Source organism: Lepus europaeus, chromosome 15 (genome assembly GCF_033115175.1).
Source record: "Lepus europaeus isolate LE1 chromosome 15, mLepTim1.pri, whole genome shotgun sequence".
Lineage (NCBI taxonomy): Eukaryota > Metazoa > Chordata > Mammalia > Lagomorpha > Leporidae > Lepus > Lepus europaeus.
In genome coordinates this window covers 56,620,947-56,643,900 of record NC_084841.1, presented here as the reverse complement: position 1 = coordinate 56,643,900, position 22,954 = coordinate 56,620,947, and the positions used below count along the sequence as shown (strand labels likewise).

The 22,954-nt window shown below is 43.7% G+C and overlaps 1 protein-coding gene across 1 annotated transcript in view; it reads right to left on the bottom strand.

The window, feature by feature from the left end:
• Nucleotides 1-17,413, bottom strand: part of SLC30A5 (solute carrier family 30 member 5) — a 39,435-nt gene extending 22,022 nt beyond the window's left edge. The window contains exons 1-5 of the mRNA XM_062212177.1: nucleotides 17,069-17,413; nucleotides 8,505-8,627; nucleotides 7,341-7,407; nucleotides 5,111-5,196; nucleotides 1,016-1,103 (exon numbers count right to left, since the gene is read on the bottom strand). Of these exons, the coding sequence (XP_062068161.1) occupies nucleotides 1,016-1,103; nucleotides 5,111-5,196; nucleotides 7,341-7,407; nucleotides 8,505-8,627; nucleotides 17,069-17,157 (453 nt within the window). The 5' untranslated portion in view covers nucleotides 17,158-17,413. The remainder of the gene's footprint in view (nucleotides 1-1,015; nucleotides 1,104-5,110; nucleotides 5,197-7,340; nucleotides 7,408-8,504; nucleotides 8,628-17,068) is intronic.
• Between the last annotated feature and the right edge of the window lie 5,541 nt (nucleotides 17,414-22,954).

Sequence of the window (22,954 nt, the reverse complement as noted above, 5' to 3'; positions counted from 1 at the left end):
ACTATTATACCTTATTTATCTTTGTTTCTCCTTTCCCTTGTGTCTAGGACACTGTGCCATGCACAGGAATCCTTTTGGGTGTTTTGTTTTGTTTTTTTTTTTTAATAGAGTATTATAAAATTTTATGTTTTTTCATCAGGTGGATACTTTGGATAATCCATTCCAGGAGACCAGTTAGCCCAACTTAAATGAAGCCTATATCCTTCTCATGCTGACAAAAGCACTGGCAGTATAGGCTGGGGTCAAATTTCCAACTCAGTGCAGTTCCGAGCAGACACGGCCAGAGTGAGAACCCTGGTTGAATTTTTCCAGGTTGCTTCAGTAGGGCTATTGGCGACCCATCCTACTTCAGGAATCATTTAATTTGGTAAAACAGAAACATTACAGTTCTAACAGCTTGGTACTACAGATTGGTAACTCATTTACCATAAGACTATAATACCAGAATCACTTAAGAAAATGTTGGATAAATTTTCATCAGATATTTTATACGTGTGTGCGTAGAATTATTTATTTTCATATTATACGTAATAAGTTCTTAGCTATTTCCCAAAAATGGTTGACAAAGGTTAAGAATAAAGTCAGTGGAGGAGTATAACATGGAGACCTTTGTGGTGATATACCAGTTCTGTGTTTTGGTTTTGGTGGTGATTATAGAAATCTTAGCATATAAGATTTCATAGACCAACACACATACACATAAACACAAGTTATATAAAATTGGTAAAATCTGAATAAAGTATATGGGTTGTACCAATGTCAGTTCTTTGATTCAGACAGTGTACTTAAGTTGGGTAAGAAGTTACCTTTGTGGGAAATTGAGTGAAGGTTATATGGACCTCTCTGTACTATTTTTACAACTTCCTACAGCTTTATAATCGTTTCAAAATATAAAGTAAAAAAGAAAAAACCTCCCTGCATTCTTATAAATGGTAAAAGATATGATTTTAATGCTTTGGATAATGTTTTACACCATACTTTCACTTTCCAAATAACTGATAAGGGAGAATTCTACCTTTGCTGGTCCTCCTCCAGAACTAGTGAACAAAACACTGAGTAGCGAGATGACAACAATTTCACTGTGTTCAAATAGCAGCAAAGTCCTACAAAAATAAAACATTGTCATTCATGAACTTTATCTGATCTTTATCAGGAAGCACAAACTCAACCAAAGGTAAGAGAAGAAAATAAAAAATCCCTCTGACTTCAGAAAGCAACATGAGATATATGTGGAAATATTTTGACATTGTCTATCTAAGAAAGGTGGAAGCTACAAATACCCAACATTAGCATTCCTAAGATTATATTATTATAAGGGCTTCTTGAAAATATGTTCCAGGAAACACAAGGTTGCTCATATCAGCATTGTGTGCAGTACACCAAACTGGAAACAACTTACATACGCACTAATAACAGACTGGATAAAAAAGTATTTCCATTCAGTGAACTATTATACAGCAAATAAGAATAAATGAAACGCTATGAATATACCAAAAAATACTGAAATATACGATTTAAAAAGGTAAATCTTAAGATGCATGGATTATATTAAAAAACTACTATAAAAATGAACTATATATGTATCAAATGGCCAAACCTCAAATGTAACACTGAATGGAAATAGCATGTTGCAGAAAAAAATCCATGCAATATATGCATTTATATAAGGCAAAAAGTTTGTAAAGTTAAACATAAAAAAAGAGAAATAGGTGACAAAACTTAGAGAAAACCAAAGGAATGAAAAACAATGACAACAACAACAAAAAGCTTAGGCAGGGAGAGAGGGGGATGTAATCAGGAGATGCACAAAGGCCTCCAAAGTTACTGATAGGGTTTTATCTGGGGGTGGAGTTTTGGATATAGTAGCAGACAACAAAGGATGGATATTCATTTCATTATTCTTTAAACATATTTACATTTACTTTCATATGTATATCTTTAAAAAAACGTTAAAAACATCACGAGCCAAAAGGAAGTTTATAGGATCTAAATGGGAGCAGATTTTTAGCTGCTTGTTAAATGAAATTTTTTTTCTTCTCTTTATTCAAAATCTGTAATGGAATACATCAGTGGAAACTTTACTGCTATTACCATTTGGAAGATAGTAATTAAAAAAAAAGTAAATGTACCAAAAAAAAGTAACACTAACCCAAAATAAGACTAGCAAATTGATCAAAGTAGTTTTCTGATTGAGAAATTGCCATAATGGTTTTAGTAAAGGAGAGAGGCAGTGCTGGTGGTGGTAATGGGTTGTAAAGGCAGGCGGGAAGTACATGGCCATGTAAGGAGCCAAGGAAGAATGTATTTTCCCCTTCCTATCCTACCCTAATACACTGATAGGGACAGTGACTTAACATATGAACCAACAGATAATTTTTATTTATTTGACAGATAGAGTCAGACAGTGAGAGACAGAGAGAAAGGTCTTCCCTCCGCTGGCCCACTCCCCAAACCGCCGCCATGGCCGGTGCTACGCTGATCCAAAGCCAGGAGCCAGGCGCCTCCCCCAAGTCTCCCACGCGGGCACAGGCACCTGGGCCATCCTCCACCGCCCTTCCAGGCCACAGCAGAGAGCTGGACTGGAAGAGGAGCAACCAGGACCAGAACCTGGCACCCACATGGGACGCTGGCGCCACAGGTGGAGGATCAACCCAGTGAGCCATGGCGCCAGCCCCACCAAAAGATAATTTTATAAATAATTAAAAATACTGTATATGATATACAACAGCACCACTCAGCCATATTCAGCATAAACAGAAAACTCTGTTCCCCTGATGAGAAGTTCAGCTAGCTTTCCCACCCCTCCAGGATGCTGCTGCTCCCTTGTACATGGGGCTATGGTATTTGGAATTATGTGCACTTTGCATCTGACAAAGTACAGGGCAAGCAAGCCCCAGAGACTCCAACCTAGAAGCTGTTTTATTAGCCATGAGAGAGGAATGAACTTTTTGCAAAGCATCTCTAGTCATCACTTTCTGTTCTGTCTACCCCACTGTTCTATGTGAAATCCTTCAGAACATCTTTTTAAAAATTTTTTTCTTTAAAGATTTTATTTATTTCAGAGGCAGAGTTACAGACATAGTTACAGACAGAGAGAGGGACAGAGAAAGCTCTTCCATATGCTGGTTTACTCCCCAAATGTCCACAACACCTGGAGCTGGGCAGATTCAAAGCCAGGAGCCTGGAGCTTCTTTGGGTCTCCCAAGATGGTGAAGGGGTCCAAGGACTTGGGCCGTCTTCTACTGCTTTCCCAGGCCATAAGCAGGGAGCAGGATCAGAAGAGGAGCAGCCGGGACATGAACTGGTACCCATATGGGATGTCGGCGCTGAGCTCAGCTGGGAGCCTAGCCTACTACGCCACAGCGCCAGCCCCAGAACATCTTTTATTTTACTCCTTTCCTCTCATGCTCTTATTATTCCCTCATCAATGACAAGGTACTTTTTCTTATACTTACTAGGTAAAACCCTTTAGAGATAGAGAAATACTAAAAAATCCTTATGCACAGTTTACATGTTAGGGTTCCTATTTTAAAAAATGGTTTTTTTGGTCAGGCAGAGTGGATAATGAGAGAGAGACAGAGAGAAAGGTCTTCCTTTTTGCCATTGGTTCACCCTCCAATGGCCGCTGCGGCCGGCGCACTGCGCTGATTCGAAGCCAGGAGCCAAGTGCTTCTCCTGGTCTCCCATGCGGGTGCAGGGCCCAAGCACTTGGGCCATCCTCCACTGCCTTCCTGGGCCATAGCAGAGAGCTGGCCTGGAAGAGGGGCAACCGAGATAGAATCCGGCACTCCAACCGGGACTAGAACCCGGTGTGCCGGTGCTGCAAGGCGGAGGATTAGCCTGTTAAGCCACGGCGCCAGCCTTTATTTCTTTTTACTTATTTGAAGGCAGAGCAACAGACTAAGAGAGATCTTCCATCCACTGGTTCACTCCCCAAATGCCTGCAACAGCTGGGACTGGGCCAGGCTGAAGCTAGAAGTCAGTAACTCAACTGGGTCTCCCACGTGGGTGGCAGGGGCCCAAGAACTGAAGCCATCACTGTTGCCTCCCAGAGTACACATTAGCAGGAGGCTGAATCAAGTGGAGCTGGGACTCAATCCCAGGCACTCTGATACAGGATACAGGCGTCCCAAGTGGCAACTTAATGGATGTTCCACTGATCTGCCCATATGATTCCTAGTGAGTGGCCCTTAAACAATTCCTTCTGAAACTGGCTTATTTGCACAAATAAAAAGATCACTCTATGCCTCTAGGGGAATATGAAATGAGAGCAGTCTTAACCTACTATTCTTTTAATTTGATGACAGTCACACTACTATTCCCCAAATGCTTGCTTACAAGGGTATTTGCAGACTTGTCCAAAAAGGAAAAATTAAAAAAAATGAGTATTTTTAAACATTTTGCTCTCCTAGGGCCAATGCTGTGACACAGTGGGTTTACCCACTGCTTTGGACACCAGCATCCTGTATTGGAGCAGCAGTTCAAGTCCTAGCTGCTCAGCTTCTGATCCAGCTCCCTGCTAATGTACCTGGGAAAGCAGCAGAAGATGGTCCAAGTGCTTACTTAGGTCACTGCCAACAATACGGGAGACCTGGAAGAACCTCTTGGTTCCTGGTTTCAGCCTGGCTCAGCCCTGGACATTGTAGCCATCTGAGGAATTAAACAGCAGATGGAAGATCTTTCTCCCTCCGTCTCTCTTTGTCTGTTACTCCACCTTTCAGATAAATAAAAAAGATTTTGCTCTCCTTATTGATTGCTTTTACTATTTTAAATCTTGTTACTTCTAAATTAGCTGCTAAAGGGATCACTAATGAACAATAAAAAAGCCCCTTATGCCAGAATTTACTGAAACTCTTCTTTAGATTTTAATTAGTAGAATACTTGCAAGAGATCATGAACAAATACACTAATGGTATTTGATAAAGAGCCAGTCTACAACTAAATAACTAAATAGGCATTCTTGCTCTCTCTTATTTTGTTGAATTTTACCCAATGCTATCAAAGTGATAGGATTTTTTACAAATAAATATTTGACATAAATAACAGGGTAACAAAACTACTATTCAAAATGAGGAAACATAGATTATTAAAAATGTACATTTTTATTTACCTTAGTGGTCCACAAAGAGTAAGGCCAAAAAACCACAAGAGTGAAATGATACACCCGGCAACTGCATGTTTAAATATTGTGATCCACTATAAACAGAAACCAAAAAACCAACATATCAGTTACATATGTTTTGCTAAAAATCTCAATCTTAAATATTTTAAAGATGAAATAACTACATATTTTGAGACCAGAAAATGTTAAGATCCCTTAATAACTAGATTTACAAGATAATATTGTTTCCCATTAGCTACCATTAGCTATATTCTCTCTCTCTCTCTTTTTTTTTTTACAAGCAGAGTGGACAGTGAGAGGGAGAGAGAGAGAGAAAGGTCTTCCTTTTTGCAGTTGGTTCACTCTCCAATGGCTGCCGCGGCTGGCACACTGCGGCCGGCACACCACGCTGATCCAAAGGCAGAAGCCAGGTGCTTCTCCTGGTCTCCCATGAGGTGTAGAGCCTAAGCACTTGGGCCATCCTCCACTGCACTCCCGGGCCACAGCAGAGGGCTGGCCTGAAAGAGGGGCAACCGGGACAGAATCCGGCACCCCGACTGGGACTAGAACCCGGTGTGCCAGAGCCGCAGGCAGAGGATTAGCCTATTGAGCCGTGGCGCCAGCCAGCTATATTCTTGTCTGTTTAGATCCTGAAATCTTTTACAGAGTGCAATTTTCTGTTTTCTCAGTTTCCCACTAGTTTCCTAGGAACATCTACTGTTGTAGTTTCTCTTTAAAGATTTATTTGAAAGGCAGAGAGATGGAGAGTAGGGGAGACAGAGAGACATTTTCTATCCACTGGTTCTCTTTCTAAATGCCCTCAACAGCCAGGGTTAGGCTAGGCCAAAGCCAGCAGCCATAAACACCCCTCCTATGTGGGTGGCAGGAACTCAAATATTTTGGTCATCATCAGCTGCCTCCCAAGTATGTTAGCAGAAAGCTGGACTGGAAGAGTGGGACTGGAACCAGGCACTCTGGTATGGGATGCAGGTGTCTCAAGCAGTGGATTAACACCTCTCCAATTTTAGTCTTTATATTCTTTTCCTTCAGGAATTTTTAGTGCCCCAATTATTTGAAAAGAGAGAAAAATGTTAATATGCAGTTTCAAATATTTATCCTATTTTAAAAATGTTCTAGGTATCTAAACCAGAAGTACTTAAATTTGTCGACCCAGTTCTGGCACTGGTCTTGTAAGCTGCAGCATACAGCAGGCATGCAGTATGCTGTAGCTTCTCTCTAAAGAGGCAATCGTATGGATGACTATGCAGGACTTAGGACATTTCTGGCGTGAAGCCTGAACCTCAGCTGCTTAAGGGGAATAAGGACAATGAAGATGAGAGTGATATAATGCACCCTAATAAATATGGCATATGTACATGCCAGGCACAGTATGCTAAGAATTTTACATAAATTAATTGATCCCCATAGCTCCATTAGGAAGTTATTACTAATTCCATTTTACAGGTGAGCAAATGAGAGAGAAATTAAATAACTTGCCCAAAGTTAAGAGCTAACAAGCAAGACAGACAGAATAGGAATGTTTAATTCTTAACCTCTATGCTTCGGCAGCCTGCCAGTGACATTTCTACCAGGTGCCTGGGCATGCCTCCATGTCCGTTCTGCAAATCTTTCAGAATAAGGAGCCAGTGTTACAGAACACAATCACATAAATGCTTTTATAATTCTACCCTCTTCCACATTTTTACACATTTCATTACCTTGGTCCTTTATAGTTTACTCTTAAAGCCTCAATTTGGAAAAGGCAAATCAAGAGTGAAGAACAAGTTAGCTCAGGCAATGTTCTGCTGTGAATTTAAATAATTCTCACTGACCAAATATAAGCACCGTGGCAAGGTTAAGCTGCTGTTTGGGACACCTGCATCCTGTACTGGAGCACTGGCTTGAGCCCTGGCTACTCTGCATCTGATCCAGCTTCCTGTTAATGCATCCCGGGAGGCAGCAGATGATGGTGCAAGTGCTTGAGCCCCTGCCACCCATGTGGGAGACTCAGATGGAGTTCTGGGCACTTGGCTTCAGCCTGGCCCAGCCTTGGCTATTGTGGGCATTTAGAGAGTGAACTAGTAAATAGATCTCTTTCTCTCTTTTTCCCCGTCTCTGTTGTTTTGCCTTTCAAGTGCAAGAAAACTAAAAAAAATTTTTTTTTTAAATATGAGCACTGTACCCTGTACCATTGAAAGGGAAGCTTCTAGGAATAAGTGATTCTTGAAAAAAACCTTACCTGGTGTTTGGTAATAGTTTTCCCAGAAGAAAATGGCTTTTGAAACAAAACCATAAAAAATGCAGTCCTGTAAAAATAGAAACATATTTGTACAAATCAATATAAAATATAAGGTGCAGTTTTAATATGTTAGTTTTAACTACATTAGAACTTGAAAAGTATTCTATTCTCTACAGAAATCATAGTGGAGAACTATACTTATTTTAAGAAGGCTCCCACTGCAACAATCTGACAACTCCTTTTTTTAGAACTGTTTTCAATACTAGTTCACAAATCACAAAAGTAAAGGAGTCTCAGTATTCATTCGTGACATAAAATACCAGAAAATAATTCCTGTGCTCTCTAAAATTCAGTGATAACAAAACTTGAACCAATAGAAATGAAGAAAGTACTAACTACATATCTTCCACATTACTAACTAAAATAGCTATATAAAAATGCACACAACTGGAGCCTAAAAGTTCCTAGCCAATAATCCCCCAAATTACCAAAATTACACTCTCAATTCTAGCAGATTTTTATTAACATGGAGAGTGGCCACTATCAATCTCAAGGTCTAGCAATCTTTAAAAGGATTCCTTACTATACGTAGAATACCAAGCTTATACTAAAGGAATAGGAAACTCAGGCCAGTAGAGTTTAACTCAGAAAATAAGAAAGTTCTGGGCTAAGCTAAGCCTGCTTGAAGACTGGCTACCTAAGTGGGATTGTTCTGGGAGCTGCCAGGGTCTCCCTTCCAGGGAGTCTGCAGGGTCAAAACTATTTTTATAAAAATACCAAGACATTATCTGCTCTTTTCACTCTTGTTCTCTCAGAAAGTCCACTGGAGTCTGTCAGAAACTACGTGATGGAGGTAGTGCAACAGAATGAAAGCTGAAACAGTTATTAAGACATACATTAAGAGAACTTGGCAAAAATCTCACTAACACAAACTAAAGCAAAGACCCATGTTAGGTAAGTGATTACAGCACAACATTCTCCTTTTCTTATCTTTCTCTTTTACCTTTAACCTTAGGTATTCTTCTATTTGAAAAAAATTTCAAGTACTTTTAAGGAGCCATAAATTGCACAAAACATTCTATATAAAGTTTCCTAAAGATACTCAGTTAAAGCAAGATTTTCAAAGAAATACAAAACATTAAGAAGAAACCTGTAAACACTCACCCAAGTTTTAATATAAAAATGAACTGAACAATGTGAACTACTTTCAGAAGATCATATGATTCAAAAAGTCCTATAGCCTTCAAAAATTTAGTGAAACATAGTAACACAATGTATTTCGTTAATCTGAAAAACAAAAGCAGAAAAAAATTTTTATCTTTGAAATCATAAAGTATTCAGTGAGCTTTGGTTTTTTATTTTTATATAACAGAGGTCACTTCAGAAACCACAGAAATACTATACATAAAGGAAAACCAACATACAAACACACACAAAACACCCCCAAACAACTCACTACCCATGTGCTCACTACCAACAACCTTGTAGCATATATTTTGTGGTTTCTTTACAATGGATATTAACACTTTCTCTCCTCCTTTGCTCTTTCAAATAAATAGATAAACCTTTAAAAAAAAAGATTTAAAGATAAATCTATTTATTTGAGAGGTGGAATTACAGAGAGAAAGGTCTTCCATCCGCTGGTTCACTCCCCAAATGGCCACAATGGCCGGAGCTGGGCTGATCAGGAGCCAGGCGTTTCTTCTGTGTCTTCCATGCAGGTGTAGGGGCCTGAGGTTTCCCAGGCCATAGCAGAGAGGTGGATCAGAGGAGGAGCAGCCGGAAAACAAATTGACGCCCATATGGGATGCCAGTGCTGCAGGCGGAGGCTTAGGCTATCATGCCACAGTGCTGCCCCACAACAGATAAATCTTAATAAAACAAAAACAAAAACAAAAAACAGCACATGTCCTTGGGCCCCTGCCACTCATGCTGGAAACCAAGTTGAGTTCCGGGTTCCACACGTTGCCTGGGTATAGACTGGCTACTGCAGGCCATTTGGGGCGTGAACCAGAGGATGGTGGGAGTATCTGTCTCTCTGTAGCTGTACCATTCAAATAAAGATACATAAATAAATCTTAAAGTGCCAAACTAAAGATAAAAATATTCTTGGTTGGGGCTGGGGCCATGGTGTAGCCGGTAACCTGTGGTGCCGGCATCCCATATGGGCACTGGTTTGAGTCCTGGCTGTGTTACTTCCAATCCAGCTCTCTGATAATGTGCCTGGGAAAGCAGTAGAAGATGGCCCAAGTGCTTGGGTCCCTGCACCCACATGGGAGAATGGAAAAAGCTCCTGTCCTCTGGCTTTGGATTGGCCCAGCTCTGGCCATGCGGCCATTGGGGGGACTAAACCAGTGGATGAAAGACCTTTCTCTCTGTCGGTCTGCAACTCTACCTCTCAAATAAAAAAATAAATAAATCTTAAAAAAAAAAATTATTGGTTAACTGAATTGTCTGAACTATTTGGCAATTTACTTTTTAAAACAATTATTCCAAACAAATGAGAACAGGAACAGAAACTTAATTCTATCTATGATGAAACCAGAAGCTGACAACGCAGGAGCAGAGGATTGGAAATAGGGTTGCCCCTCGTCTGCCTTGATGAGTGACTGTAGCAAGGGCTGTGGTGAAAGCAGCGAAGGGAACTGCAGAGTTCTGAAAAGGCACCTCAGAAGGATCCTCCAGAAGGCTTCCAAGTAATCAGATCCCCAGGTTCCTGCCCACCACAGGCATGCAACCACCTCTCTCCCCTCAGCCACTGCAGGAGCTCGGAGGCTTAGCCTCTGGTGAGTTCTAGACACAGGGCAAAGAAAGGATAAGGTATGGGACAAGAAACATGGAGATGAAAAAAGGAGCTTATCTTGTTAGCCTGTCCTCCTCTTGTCTCACTGAACTCCAAAATGCTAACAGCTGGGTTTTAACCTTCCAGCAGGAGAACCCTTCTGGAAAGCCCATCAAATCCCTAGCAGTTATCTAGGTATGAAAGTAAATGTATGTGTACTAGGAAAAAAAATAGGACACTAGTACATAGCAGGTGGAAAACACCATGGAAATTCTCTAGCTCCATTTCTCCCATACTGAAGACTGGGAAGTTAGAGCCCAGAGAGCCAGGGAGGGTGAAGCTGTATCTCTAACGGTTCTCCTCTTCTCAACTGTCCCCTGAGAGAGAATGCCCTGATCTGCAGGCTCACTCCCCAGTACAGAGAGCTGCTGTGGTTGGGCCGAGGTGGGAACCAGGAGCTGGGAACTCAATCCAGGTCTTCCACATGGTGGCAGAAACCAGTCATTTGAGCCATCATCACGGCCTCTCAGAGTCTGCATTAGCAGGAGGATTGAGCCAATACACTCTGATGTGGGATTAGACAACCTGTTAAGCCAAATACCTGCTCCCTTAAATCATCTTTAAAATGAAAAACACAATGCATATTAAAGCCTAAGATTAATTTAGACTTTGACTTGCTTAAACTAGAGAAAAATTCATAGATTTAAGTATATATAGTATTTAACTATATATATATATATATATTTTTTTTTTTTTTTGACAGGCAGAGTGGATAGTGAGAGAGAGAGACAGAGAGGAAGGTCTTCCTTTGCCGTTGGTTCACCCTCCAATGGCCGCTGCGGCCGGCGCATCTCGATGATCTGAAGCCAGGAGCCAGGTGCTTCTCCTGGTCTCCCATGTGGGTGCAGGGCCCAAGGACTTGGGCCATCCTCCACTGCCTTCCCGGGCCATAGCAGAGAGCTGGCCTGGAAGAGGGGCAACCGGGACAGAATCCGGCGCCCCAACCGGGACTAGAACCCAGTGTGCCAGCGCCGCAAGGCGGAGGATTAGCCTGTTGAGCTACGGCGCTGGCCTAAACTATATTAATCCTAATTATTTGGCTTGTGGCAGCAGTTGATAATCAGCTCACAAAACTAATAGTTGAGCATGTGTAATACATGGTCAGGAAATGATGACCAAAGGAAAGAAAGCTACTTCTACAACACACTCGTGTGACAGTGATACCTAGAAAAGTAACACCCACAGTACAGCAATATACTACATAGGTGGTAGTTAAACTTCTGGCAATTTAAACTATTAGCACCCCAGCCAAAATTCAAAATGAGAAAAGAAAGTGGAGAGGGAAGCTTAAAACCACCCATGCTTTGCTCCTTAAAGGCTTATCCAGGTGTGGAAATAAGGCAGCAGAAAAGCAGCAAGCTCACAAAGAACAACATGATCAGTAGGACAGGATGGGGGAAAAAACAAAGACCAGTAAAAACAGATGGAGTTACATTCAAAATCACAGCAGCCCAGGCATTCTCGATGTCTGCCGGGAATCTTGTACATTCCTCATAGGGCTATTGAGCCATCCTTCCAACATTCCTTGCCCACTTTCTATGTGCCAGATGCCAATATACGGCCAAGGAGTCTTAGGGAAGTTTGACAGGCGGGGGCTTAAGCTTTCCCTCTTACTAATAATAGGGGCAAGATGTACCTGGAACTCCTTCTTCCACTTTCTTCTTGCTTTAAAGGAGGATTTTAAAGATTTATTTATTTGAAGGCAGAAATACAGAGAAAGAAGGTGTTGGTGGAGGGAGAAAGAGAGAGTTTCCATCTGCTGGTTTACTCCCCAAATGGCAGCAACAGATGGGGCTGGGCTGGGTCGAAGCTAGGAGCCAGGAGGTTCTTCTGATTCTCCCATGTGCACCGGCCCCTAAATGAGAATTTTAATCTAAAATATTTTTTATCTAAAGCTGCCACATCCATTTTATAATAAGCCTGAATATGGAAGCTCACACACCAATGATGGCAGAGCAGAAAGATAGAAATAGGGGCTGGCGCTGCGGCGTAGTAGACTAAGCCTCCACTTGCGGCGCTGTCATCCCATATGGGCGCCCGTTTGTGTCCCAGCTGCTCCTCTTCCGACCCACTTCTCTGCTGTGGCCTGGGAAAGCAGTGGAAGATGGCCCAAGGGCTTGGGCCCCTACATCCGCATGGGAGACCCAGAAGGAACTCATGGCTCCTGTCTTCAGATGGCGCAGCTCTAGCCACTGCGGCCATTTGGGGAGTGAACCAGCAGATGGAAGACCTTTGTCTCTCCATCTCTCCGTCTGTAACGCTACCTCTCAAAGAAATAAAATCTTTAAATTAAAAAGAGAGATACAAACAATTCAGGTCCCAGATGGCATCACTGAGGGTTCCTAACAAATACCAGCAACCTCTGGTCTCTTTTATGTAAGATGAATAAATTCTTATTTTAAAAGGATTTGTTTATTTGAAAGGCAGAATGAGAAAGAGACAGAGACAGAGAGAGTGCTTCCATTTGCTGGTTCATTCCCCAAATGGCTGCAACAGCCAGGGGTGGGCCAGGCTGAAGCCAGGAGTCAGGAATTCCATCCTAGTCTCCCATGTGGGTGGCAGGGCCATCATCCACTGCTTCACAGGAGAGCAGACAGGACTAGAATGAGCTTTCTGATATGGCATGCTGGAGTCACAAGTGGCACCTTAACCCACTGTACCACAATGCCGGCCTCAGAATTACAACCTTTTTCTTTTTTAAATTTATTTATTTGAAAGGCAGAGAGACTAACAGATCTTCCATCTGCTGGTTCACTCCCAAATAGCTGTAGTATCTGGGCTGGGCTAGGGCAAAACCAGGAGCCTGGAACTCTATCATGATTTCCTATCTGGGTGGTGGGAGCCCATACACTTGGATCATCTTCTGTTGTTTTCCCAGGAATATTAGCAGGGAGCTGGATTGGAAGCAGAGAAGCCGGGACTTGATCATGTGCTCTGATATAGGATACTGGCATCACAGGTGGTAGCTCTGGTTACTTGCAACTAAACACATTCTAGGTGCTATCCCAAGGCATTCAATGTGTATCATAGACCCCACCCTGAAGGACCTGGTGGTTTACTAGGAAAGACAGGTAGGCAAACTATTTATGTAGCCCAAGCAGCTTAACAGAGACTTCCAAAAGAACTGATGTGGAAAACACTTACTAAATGGGAAAGTAAAGGATGTCTTTAAAGAGTCTGAGATGTTTAAGTCTGTACTGAAAACTAAGTAGGAGTTACCACATAAGGGAAAGCATCTTTGAAAACACAGAGAACAGCTATACAAAATACTAGCACTGGGACAAAACCTTGAGGATGCTACTGTACGTAGGCTTAGTTCACCAGATGATGCTCAGAGTCACCAAAAACCATCAAAGAAAACTAAGTTATATTTAATATTCTTGTTTTAAGGTGGGGGTAACACTTTTCTGAAGTATGAACAAAATTAAAAGATCTGATACTTCAGTGCCAAGACAGTCTCATGGAACAATATTTATCTATTTGAAAGGCAGAGTTAGAGAGGGGGACAGACAAAGAAGGAAAGATATTGATCAATCTTCCAACCACTAGTCACTTCCCAAACAGCCACAATGGCAGGACTGGGCCAAACTGAAGCCAGGAGTCTGGAACTCCATCCAGGTCTCCCTAGTGGGTTGCAGGAGTCCAAGTACTTGGGCCATCTTCTTCTACTTTCCCAGGAGCATTAGCAGGAAGTGGAGCAGCTGGGACTGAAACCGGCTCCCATATGGGATGGAGGCATCACAGCTGACAGCTTAACCTGTTGTGCCACAACACTGGCTTCCCAACAAAACATTTCTTGATAATGTAATACTATCATGATCTGATACTAGATAGGAGTAGAAGTGGGTATTTGGCCCAGCAGTTAAGATATTACTTGGTATGCCTGCATCCATATAGGAGTCCCTGGGTTCAAGTTCTGGCTCCACTTCCAATTTCAGCTCCCTGCTAATGTGCCCTGGGAGGCAGCAGATGGTGGCTGAGATGCTTGGGCCTCTGCCACCCATGTAGAGACCTAGACAGAGTTCTTGGCTCCTGGCTTTGGCTTGGCCCAGCCCTGGCTGTTGCAGACATTTGGAGAGTGAACAAGTGGATGGAAGCTCCTTCTCTATCTGCCTTCTAAGTAAGAAATGAAAACAAAAATTCTAATTATAAAATAACTTATAAGTAGTGGGTTGTAAAATTTTAAATAAAATCATTCGCAATTTCCTCCTCCAAGGTAACCAAGCTGGTATACCCCCTAACCCTTTCCTTTGCACTTCCATGTGTGTACACACATATCACTTTACATTCATTCACACATTCACAACTGTACACATACTGTGATACTGCTGTATAACTTTTCACATAATATATATTGAAGATCTTTTGCTAACATTGTTAAATTAGGAGAACTATTTTAACATTTTAGCTAAAACTTATGTTCTTTGATTTTTAAAGTTCCAATTAGCAACGTCTTCCTGTTGGGCTAATGATGAAAAACACTAGCTATGGCAAAGAAACCACATACCATCATATCAGTAGATAGTCTAACAACAGCTTCATTTATTAAGATTTGGGGAGGGAGAGGAAAGTGGCCCTGAGTTATCCACCCTCCTAGCAACACAGAGGGATCCAATTCACTTCCCCCAGCTATCAACCATTATTTGCCACTACTTCTGCAAAGGTCTTTTCTGTGAAAGGTTAGAAAGCTCTTTGGTTGTCTAAACCTGGAAATACTGAAATTTGGACTCAGGTTCACACCTGCTTCCTGGGCTTTGCTCACTGCAGTAGCTCACAGTTCACTGGCACAAAAAAAAAAAAAAAAAAAAAAAAAAAATCAGGATGTAATTCAGATCCAATTCATTCAATAAATACTCAAGTGTCTGTTATGTAGTAGGCACTACTAGCAGGGACTGAAATAATCTAGACCCCACAGCTCATCTGTTAATTAATCTGCCTTGAAGATTAGAGTGACAGCCCACAGTTATCGAGCACCTTGTGTGTTCCAAATGCTTGGGGTACAGAATGTCGCTTACTTGTTAGAACAGTCCCACAGACTGAGTTATATCCTTGCTTTACACACATCCAGAGATGCAGAGTTGTATGAAAGTTAAGTTGCCTAAGGTCATATAACTAAGACAATCCATGGCTGTGAATTCTGGTATAAAAATACCCACAACTGAAGGATCTATCAATTAGTTTATGAAAAGCAAAACTCTTATAATCTGGAATCCATCAAAATTCAACCAGTCCTGAGTTGAATTTGAGTCTGCAATCAACTACATTAAAAGGGTAAATCTGCTAAGCAAATGATGCAAACTAGATGGCAAAGAGTTATTTACCATATTTACCTAAAACAATGAGCACAGTACTTAAAAACAATCCTTTTAAACTACTCAAAAAGTTATTTGAAGTTTGCACAAAATTTGCAAGAATAGTACATTTTATCTAAATTCCCTACCTTGTTTTTTTAGACTTACTTATTTGAAAGGCCAAACTACAGAAGAGAAGGAGAAAGAGATCTTCCATTTATTGGTTCTTTCTTCAAATGGTCAAAATGTCTGGGGCTGGGCCAGGCCAAAGCCAAGAGCCTGGAACTCAACCTCTGGGTCTCCACATTGGGTGGCAGGGGCCCAAGCACTTGGGCCATCTTCTGCTGCTTTCTCAGGCACATTAACAGGGAGCTGGATCACAAGTGGAGCAGCTGGGACAAGAATCGGGGCCCATATGGGATGTTGGAGTTGCAAGTGGGGACAACCTGCTAACACCACAAAGCTGGTCATTAAGTCCCCTGTGCTGGGAATTTAGCACAATGTGCTGTCCCATTTGCCTTCTTGCTCTCTCTCAATATACACAAAACATGTTTTCCCCCTGGACTTTTTGACAGTAAGTTCCATATATACTGGCATCATTCTCTTTTACCTTTAAATACTTGTATTTTCTAAGAACACGGATGTCTTCCTATAAAGCCTGGAGTGATTATCAACTTCAGGAAACCTATCGGTGATGATACTTTAATCTATGGTCCGTAGTCCAATCTTGTCAGGTGACCTAGTAGTGTCTTCTACAGCATTTTCCCATTCTACTGCCAACCATATCCAGACCAGAATCGCTTACAGCATTGAGTTGTCACGTCTCAATAATTAGTATCAGATATGCTGTTATTCACAAAACAAGTTCCTCAAAACAGATTGGGAAATTAATGCTAAAAAGATGCAGGTGGTTTAAGTTCTGTTCCAGCATTAAGTGGTGTTCTTTTCACAAAAACGAGTAATGTGAATAACGCTGTTACTATGGTCCTAAAGAATTTATCACAGCAATCTTTACATCTCAACAAGAACGTAGCCTCACGACTAGCAGAGGCAACAGGTATCAGTCCCAAGCAAACTGCTGGCCTGCCTTTTACGGCCCCGTGAGGCCACCTCAGCAGTCAGGAAGGGGTCGGTCCCTGGACCACTCGGTCCCTCATCTTGGGGGTACAGGGTCAAGGGGAATTTTCACTTTTTACTCTAGGAATGTCTGCGCTGTCTCCATCTTCTGACAAGTACACTAACAGAAACGGGAAGGAAAAGAACGCCGGGTGCTGAGGCTGGCTTCCTGATGCGCTGGGCTAACCTGGGCGTTCAAGACGACGGCGACACCGCCCCCCAGGCAGATGTCAGAAAGGTTAAGTAGGCGCTCAACTAGGACTTCGGGCAACGCCGCAAGCGCGAGCGGGCGGGCAGCTTCGCTGGACAGTTCGCCCGGAGACCCGGGGGGCTCGGCGGGAGCTGCCTGGACTCTGCAGCGGCATCCCGGGTCCGAGAGGGGGCCTGGGGAAAGCGGCTCGCGGACCGCGTGTGCCGAGCGGCCGGGCCCGCGGCTGCCAACCGCGCCCGGCAGCGAGCGAGTCCTGACCGGTCCTTACCGAGCGCTGGGCACGTCCACCGGCCCGAGGCCGCCGCCGCCGCCGCCGCCCGGGCCGGCCAGCACGTCCCCGCCGTATTTGTCCTCCATCCCGGGCTCACGAGCCGCCGCCGCAGCCCCGGCCGCGGGGTCTCCTCATGTCTCGCTGCAGCCCCGGAATAGCGGGCGCAGGCGCGTCAGTCCCCCATGGCGGCGGCCCCGCCCGGGCCCCGCACGCCGGGCCGCCGAGGTCCCCTGCTCCCGCTCACAAGCCCACGCGCGACGGGACTAGGCCCCGGGCAGTTCCGGGAGCGCCGAGTTCCCGGGAGGCCGCACCGGCGGGGACGTTACCAGGCCACGTCATCCGGCCCAGCAGCCCTCACTCCCGGGGGAGTGCCTAACCCTGCGCCTGCGCATAATGAAGCACTTGCTAGTCCTCGCCCTTTTTGGCTCCTCCCACTGCGGCGTGACGACTCGAGGCCCCGCCCCTATCGCCTCTCCCCTCCACGTGGCTGGGGCGCCTGGCTGTGTGAGCAGCGCGTTCTGAGGGCCCTTTGGGGTTCGGCGGGTTCCTGTAGCGCGGGGGAGTTGGGCCTAAGAACTGCAGGGGGTAGTTAAACAGCTGTTAGTAGGGGTGGGCGTTGTGGTACAGGGGCTAGGCCGCCGCTTGGTACGTCCACGTTCCGTGTGGGAGTTCCTGGGTTTGAGTCCCGCCTCCGCTTCTAATCCTGTTTCTGGCTAATGCTCCTTGGACGTGGCCGCAGGTGTGGGAGACCTGGAGTGTGTCCTGGGATCTGGGAGTGAACCAACTCTGCCTTTCAGTTAAATAAAAATAAATGGTTCTGAACCCAAACCCAGAAAACCGGAGCGCACTAGTCTTACCCTCTGTGCAAGTGGTTCTTAGTGCGATTTTCTAGGAGTGACCAAATGTGAGCTTCCCGGCCTTTCTTCCACCCCCGCAAAAGGAACCTGAGCCCGATGTGCAGCTTTCTCAAGGACGGCCTCTGCTGCAGGGAGACTGGGCCCGTCTGTATCTCAGGGAAGAGTGGAGAGGGGGCTGCTTTCGTGGTTGTTTTGTTTTTTATTTGGGGCAGGAGTGACGGCTAGACAGAGGCCTTTGGATTGCTGACGTGTGTGAGGACAGGACATGGGAGAAGAAAGGGGATTTTTTAAGTGCTGCTATACACTATGTTTTATCCCCTATTTTGGAAAGTACAGAACAGAGTTTCTTTAAATTTGACTGTAAAACTGTGCTGCTTAATCCAGGCACATTTGTGAAATCCAGCTGCCGTAGGCAGGGAGGTGCAGGTCCAAAGCCCCCTCTCCTTTTCTTTCTTTTTCTCCCGGTGTGTGTGTGCAACCACCATGGCTGTTGACTGCATTCCTGCTATGGCCTTTAGCTCGTTAAAATGTCATCATAATAAAATAGCCGTGACTGACACTCCTGCTCCATCCTATACCTTAGGGCCAGGAAATGCGTGGTACCCAAGCCCTGCCCCAAACTCCACTCCTTATGAATATTCAATTCTCCCAGACCCTGCCGCCACCCCCTCTGCCTCCAGATCATTATAAAGGAGTGGACCCAAATCACTGGAGTTCCCCTCGCCCTTGAGCACGCCCAGCTTGCTTCCTGAGAATGAATTTTCACTTTGCACGGGCATAAATCTTGCTTAGCTGTTGACCTCTGCTGCACTGATTCTTTTTTTTTTTTTTTTAAATTTAAAGGTTTATTTATTTATTCAAAAGGCAGAGTTACATGCACAGGGAGGGGGAGAAAAATTCCTTCTGCTGGGTCACTCCTCAAATGGCTGAAATGACTGGGGCTGAGACAGAGCCAAAGCCAGGAACCTGGAACACCATCTGGGTCTCCCACTTGGGTGCCAGGGGCCCAAGCACTTGGGTTATCATCTGCTGTTTTCCCAGGTGCATTAGCAGGGAAGTGAATTGGAAGAGGAGCAGCTCAAATGGGATGACAGCATCACAGGCAGAGGCTTAACCCCTGTGTCACATCAATGACCCTGCTATGTTTCATTCTTGAATCTTTTTCTTGTATTGCAGACAAGAACCAGGACACAGTTGCCCTATGACAAAGCCATATAGCAACAGACCTTTGTGTTATTTTTCTGTTGCTAAAAAAATCAGGATTGTGGGCTCCTGGGATTGTCTTGGTTTGAATCCCCCAACTCTGCCACTCAGTAATTGTGAGACTTTGGGTCAGCCGCTTGGCCTTTCTGTACCTTAGTTTTCATATCTGTAAAATAGTAATAGTAATATAGAATTGTTAGGGGGATTGTATGTGTTAATATGTGAAAAGTATCTTCAACAGTGAATGTTATATATAATTAATACATGTTAACTGTACATGTGGGTATCCCAAATAGCTTCTTAACCACTGTTAACTGTTACTATTCATAGGGAAATTTGGGTTTGGGGTTTTGAAGATGATGAACTTTTTAAAATTTATTTGTTTTTTTAGAGTAAAAGTTTTTTTTTTTAAATTTTATTATCATTATTTTTTTAAGTAGAGAGCAAGAGAGAGTAAGAGACAGGGAGATAGGTAGGAAGAAATTTTTTTTTTCCAGCCACTGGTTCACTCCCCAAATGCCTGCAACAGCCAGGACTGGGCAAGGTCAAAGCCAGGAGCCAGAAATTTGATCCAGGTCTCCCCTGAGAATGGCAGGACCCAAGTACTTGAGCCATCACCTGCTGCCTCCCAGGCATACACACTAATAGGAAACTGGAATTGGAAGTAAAGCTGAGACTTGAACCTAGGCATATGAGATGTGGGTTTCCTAAGTGGCATCTTTACTGGACCAACACTAACCCTGATGTTGAAATTTTGAATAGTAAATTATATTTAATTTACAATAGTTTTCTGAAAGTATACAAAAACAAGAAGAATGAGATATCATAGTCTCTGCCTGGTGGAAATTTATAATGTATTGTGGAAAATTTAGCAATTTTTTAAAAGATTTATTTATTTATTTGAAAGAGGCAGGGAGAGGTCTTCCATCTGCTGGTTCACTCCCCAGATGGCTGCAACAGATGGAGCTGTGCTGATCTGAAACCAGGAGCCAGGAGCTGTTTCTAGGTCTCCCACGCGGGTGCAGGGGTCCAAAGGCTTGGGCCATCTTCCACTGCTTTCCTAGGCCATAGCAGAGAGCTGGATCAGAAGTTGAGCAGCTGCGACTTGAACTGTCGCCCATATGGGATGCTGGCACTATAGACAGCAGGTTTTACCTGCTAGGCTGCTGCCAGCCCCAGTTTAGATATGTTTTTAGCCTTTTAGCTTGTTCCCCAGCAGGGTCATGTGCTGGGAGGTTTGGTCCCCTAGTGTGGTGTGTTGAGGTGCTGGAATCTTTAAGAGGTGGGCCTTGTGGGAGACAGTGTGGTCATGAGGGGAGGGGGCAGGGAGCACCTTGCCCTCCATAGGATTGAAGCTGGTATTCCTTGGTGTTGTTACAAAGTGAGGCCTCCTGGTGTACTTGGCCTCTACTACTACCTGTAGCTGGTTCACTTTCCATTTCTCCACCATGTTGTGACACAGCCCGGGGGGGTCAGGGGCTCACCAGAACACAAGCACCATGCTGTTGGGGCCCTCCTGCCACCAGAACTGTGAGTTTGTTTGTTTTTTTTTAATAAAGTACCCAGTCCCGGGTATTCTGTTATAGCAATGGGAAACGGAGCATGACAGATTCTGATATGCAAAACCCAACCCAGAACATGAATAAGGTTTTGGATATAAGAGAAAAGCACTGGGAGAAGGCATAACATAATAACTTTTTTTTTTATGATTTAAGATTTATTTATTTACTTGAAAGGCAGAGTTATGGGTATGGGGGAAAGAGAGCTCTTTTATTTGCTAATTCACTCCTCAAATGGTTGCAATGGCCAGGGCTGGACCAGGCCGAAGGCAGGAGCCGGGGGGTTCTTCTGGGTCTCCCACGTGGGTGCAGGAGCCCAAGCATGTGGGTCATCTTCTGCTGCTTTCCCTGGAGCATTAGCAGGGAGCTGGGTCATAAGTGGAGGTAAGGATGTATATATGTCTATTTGAGGCAAATAAAGAGTAAAGATATAATAATCAGCTGTATGGGGGAATTAACTCAAGGTGTTTCCTAGTAGTGTGTTAATTGATTGACTTTGTGCTGAGAGTGAGTCTTGCTTCATTTTCTCCACGTGACTTTTTTTTATAGTTATTGCTATTTTTCTAATTGGTATGGTAGGGTTAACAACTCACAATTGTGTTTTTCTAGAGTTAATTCCACTACTTTGGAGCTCAGACAACTCGTTAAAATGACATGTAAAAATCAGGATGAACTTTCACCCTCCAATAGAACTGGAACTCAGTAGACATTACTGATTTGGTTGGAATCACACGTTCTTCTTTCAGACCAATATAAATACATCTTTTACAACTGCTTTCTGTGGTGGAAGGGAAAGTAGTTGTTTTCGTTTTTCCTATTCAATTCTCAACCTGATTCAACCCAGCTTCTATGTTTGTCGCTTCTCTGGGACACTCTCCTGTGCCTGTTTCTCAGCTGCGTGTGACCCCACTTCTCTTTTCCTTTCAGCTTAGTTGATGTTCCTCCTTCTGCAGACATCCTCTTTCCTTGTTTTTCTGGGATCCCACATCTGGTTGTCTCAATAAGCTCATTTTCTATGTGTATCGAAAAGTAGATTTAAAACTTTCCCCCAAGACCTGACCCTACAATGCCTCCTATCTCATTGGAGGCACCATCGGTCAGTTTAGCCAACCAGAAACTTGAGTGTCATCCTTAACATTGATCTCCCTTTCCTCTGATCTATATGTTATCTGTCACCAAGCTGTCATTTCTTAGCTCCAAAATTTTTAAATAGTTGTTTATTTTATTTAAAAAAGTATTTATTTCAGAGAGAGAGAGAGAGAGAGTGAAAGAGAGAAATATAGAGATCTTCTTGATGGCCTAGGTTTTTGGGCCCCTGCACCCACATGGGAGACCCAGAAGAGGCTCCTGGCTCCTGGCTTCGGATCAGCAGTTTTGTTGCGGCCAGTTAGGGAGTGAACCAGCGGATGGAAGACCTCTCTCTCTCTCTCTCTCTGTGCCTCTCCTTCTCTCTCTGTGTAATTCTGACTTTCAAATAAGTAAGTAAATCTTTTAAAAAATAGAAAGAGAGAGAGAGAGAGCGAGAAAGAGAGGGAGGGAGGGAGGGAGGAAGGAAGGAAGATCTTCTTTCCACTGCTTCACTACCCGAATGCCTGCAACAGCCAGGATTGGACCAGGAACCAGCAAGTCCATCCAGGTCCTCAACGTGGCTGATAGGGACCTGAGTACTTGAGCCATCACCTGCTACCTCCCAGGGTGCATTTTGTGGGAAGCTGGATCAGAAGCAGAGGTGGACTTGAAACCAGGCTCTCTGATTAGGGATACAAGAATCCAAAGTGGCAGCTTAACCCACTGCGCCACAACGCCAGCTGCCATCTAAATATTTTTTTAATCAATTCAAAATTTTCTATCTCCATTCCCACACCACTATCTGTCAATTTTCCATTGCTACAGCAAAAGACCTGAGGTTGTGTAATTTATAAGGAAAAGTGGTTTATTTAGCTCATGGTGCTGGAGATTCAAGAGCACGGCAGTGGCTTCTGCTAGGCTCTGGTGAGGGCCTCGTGTGTGTGGTGTCACAGTGGCAGGAGTGCATGTGGAAGAGATCACGTGGTACAATAGGAAGCCAGAGAGCAATTCACGGGTCATGCTCTTTTTATTTTTTTCCTCAGATGAAATTTATTGGGGACAACAGTATTCAAGCAAAAACAAATGCAATTAGTTCATAACATACCACAAAAATCAAAAAAGTGAGACAGATGTTGCCTTAGAAGTTGCCTCCTTCACTCTGGGTTCTAGTAACCTTTCTCTGTCCTCCCTCTGTT